Source organism: Puntigrus tetrazona, chromosome 12 (assembly GCF_018831695.1).
Source record: "Puntigrus tetrazona isolate hp1 chromosome 12, ASM1883169v1, whole genome shotgun sequence".
NCBI classification, from domain to species: domain Eukaryota; kingdom Metazoa; phylum Chordata; class Actinopteri; order Cypriniformes; family Cyprinidae; genus Puntigrus; species Puntigrus tetrazona.
In genome coordinates, this window is record NC_056710.1 from 168,039 (window position 1) to 170,072 (window position 2,034).

The 2,034-nt window shown below is 37.4% G+C and overlaps 1 protein-coding gene across 2 annotated transcripts in view; it reads right to left on the minus strand.

The window, feature by feature from the left end:
• Nucleotides 1-9: 9 nt before the first annotated feature.
• Nucleotides 10-2,034, minus strand: part of LOC122355191 (dual specificity protein phosphatase 3-like) — a 3,248-nt gene continuing 1,223 nt past the window's right edge. For both annotated transcript variants that reach the window (XM_043253242.1, XM_043253241.1), the window contains one exon: nucleotides 10-985. In XM_043253242.1, the coding sequence (XP_043109177.1) occupies nucleotides 771-985 (215 nt within the window). In that variant the 3' untranslated portion in view covers nucleotides 10-770. The remainder of the gene's footprint in view (nucleotides 986-2,034) is intronic.

Sequence of the window (2,034 nt, forward strand, 5' to 3'; positions counted from 1 at the left end):
ATAATATATTCATATTTGCATTTGCTTTGAGCAATTATATTTGCATGTAGTAACTAACAATTAATTAAGATCATATTTTCACATGCAGGAACATGATTAATAAAAACGATCCTATTTGCAGCTATACAATCAGAATATATGTGTGTTCAATACCGAAAGCAGAGTGTGTGGGAGGGGTTTAAAAGTAACTCAGGTATGTGTGCTACTTTTCACTTTAAAGATGTTTAATAAATGATTGTTGTCTGTTGTGAAGACGTCTTGTGTTTGATTATTTGGGAGAAAGCTGTAATTATCACTGGCTACACAAAAAGGGTAAAAAGACTTTATAGCAAAAAATACCAGGAATTTATAGCCTATGTGTCCGAGCAGCTATGCTTATGTGTATATAGAGAGCTAGAGAAGGGCATATGGTTTTAAAGAAATAGTACGCATAAAATTTTTTATATTGTCCTCATTTACTCGCCCCGTGCCAACCTTGAATGAGCTTCTTTCTGATGCTGAACACAATAAAAGATATTTTGAAGAATGCTGGCAATCAAACAAATGGTCGAATCAATGATTGACTTCCGCAGTCAAAATATCTTCTTTTTAAGTTCAACATAAAAAAAGACAAGTATACATATGTGGGTTAGTAAATAATTTTGGGGTGAACTTTTCCTTTGACACTTTGTGCTGGATAAACTACGTTTATCAATACCGCTAGAGGGCAGAAGATACTAAAGAGAAACGCTAACATTTAGATAATAAAAACGCTTAAAATGCATATATATTTAGGTCTGATGAACACACAGCCTTCCTTCGGTTGCCAGCCTGTCGTTCAGACAGCAGAGCTGGCGCAGGAATCCGTCGTTGGGCCCGATCTCACGTTTCTCTCTCACTGTGGCCACAGCGGCTCGTACGTCCATCTCGTGCTGAAGCATCAGGTGTGCGACGACCAGCGCAGCAGAACGACTGTAGCCTTTCTGACAGTGTACATACACCCTGCCTGCACAAAAACACGACACAGCGACTGTGAACGCAACATATTTAACTTAAGATTTCCGATGAAAGACACAGTAGAAACCATCAGAGAAATACTGCTGGTTTCCACTAAAAATACCATTACTTAACATTACAAACCGGGTTCACGGCTTCCATTAAAATTCTGGCATGGTTTCAGGGCACTCGACAGTGGTCGTGGAAAAGGTACGAATTTTTTATTATTATTTTTTAGAAACGTAACCCTCAGACAGAGCCTACGAAAACCGTACGAATTTTGCAGTGTGTTGGAAAAACTAAACGGAAATAAGTTTTGAGGTAAAACATTGTGTCGAACGGAATGTTGTAGTATAATGTTGAATCGGGCCTATAAGTGGGCCTTGTTCTTTCGCGCAGTTCCCACTGTCCTGCTGCGTATTGTCCGTGGGGATTTATTATCTAAATCTCTTCTGCAGGTTATATATTACCCCAGTAGGTGGCAAGGTGTTTCTTCATTAGCGAGGTACAGTTATTTAAAAACGTTGCTTCATTAGAACAAGAAACTCTTCTGAACGAGTAAATAATTCACTTTGGCAAACAGGTCTATTCGTCGAAAAACACTGATTCATTCAAGAAGTAGGCTAAACACCTGCGTGTGGCTTTGAAATGCGGCTTCCTCTGGCAGATGAAAACACACAATAGCTACTGCATCTAAAATGTAAGTTGCTTAATAACTTCGTATTCGTCGTGCTATTGCTCTTATGCACTCTTGCTAGCGTTATGTTGCTTATTTTTGTAGATTATTTTGTCGCTTATATTGTGAGTGGTTGCTGATGAAGCATTATTGGGTCACTGAAACGTTAAGAATATAGAGGATACTGTCAAAAAATTCTGTCATAATTTGCTGAGCCTCATGTCATTCCAAACCTGTGTGACTTTATTTCTACTGCACTTCAAAAATTATTTATTTTTAGCCAAACTATTGCATATAAAAGCAAAATAATCTTGTGTTCTGTTTGAAATAAAATTATTGTTTTAAGCAAAAACTCAAAGTGAGTTGACTTTTATTTATATATA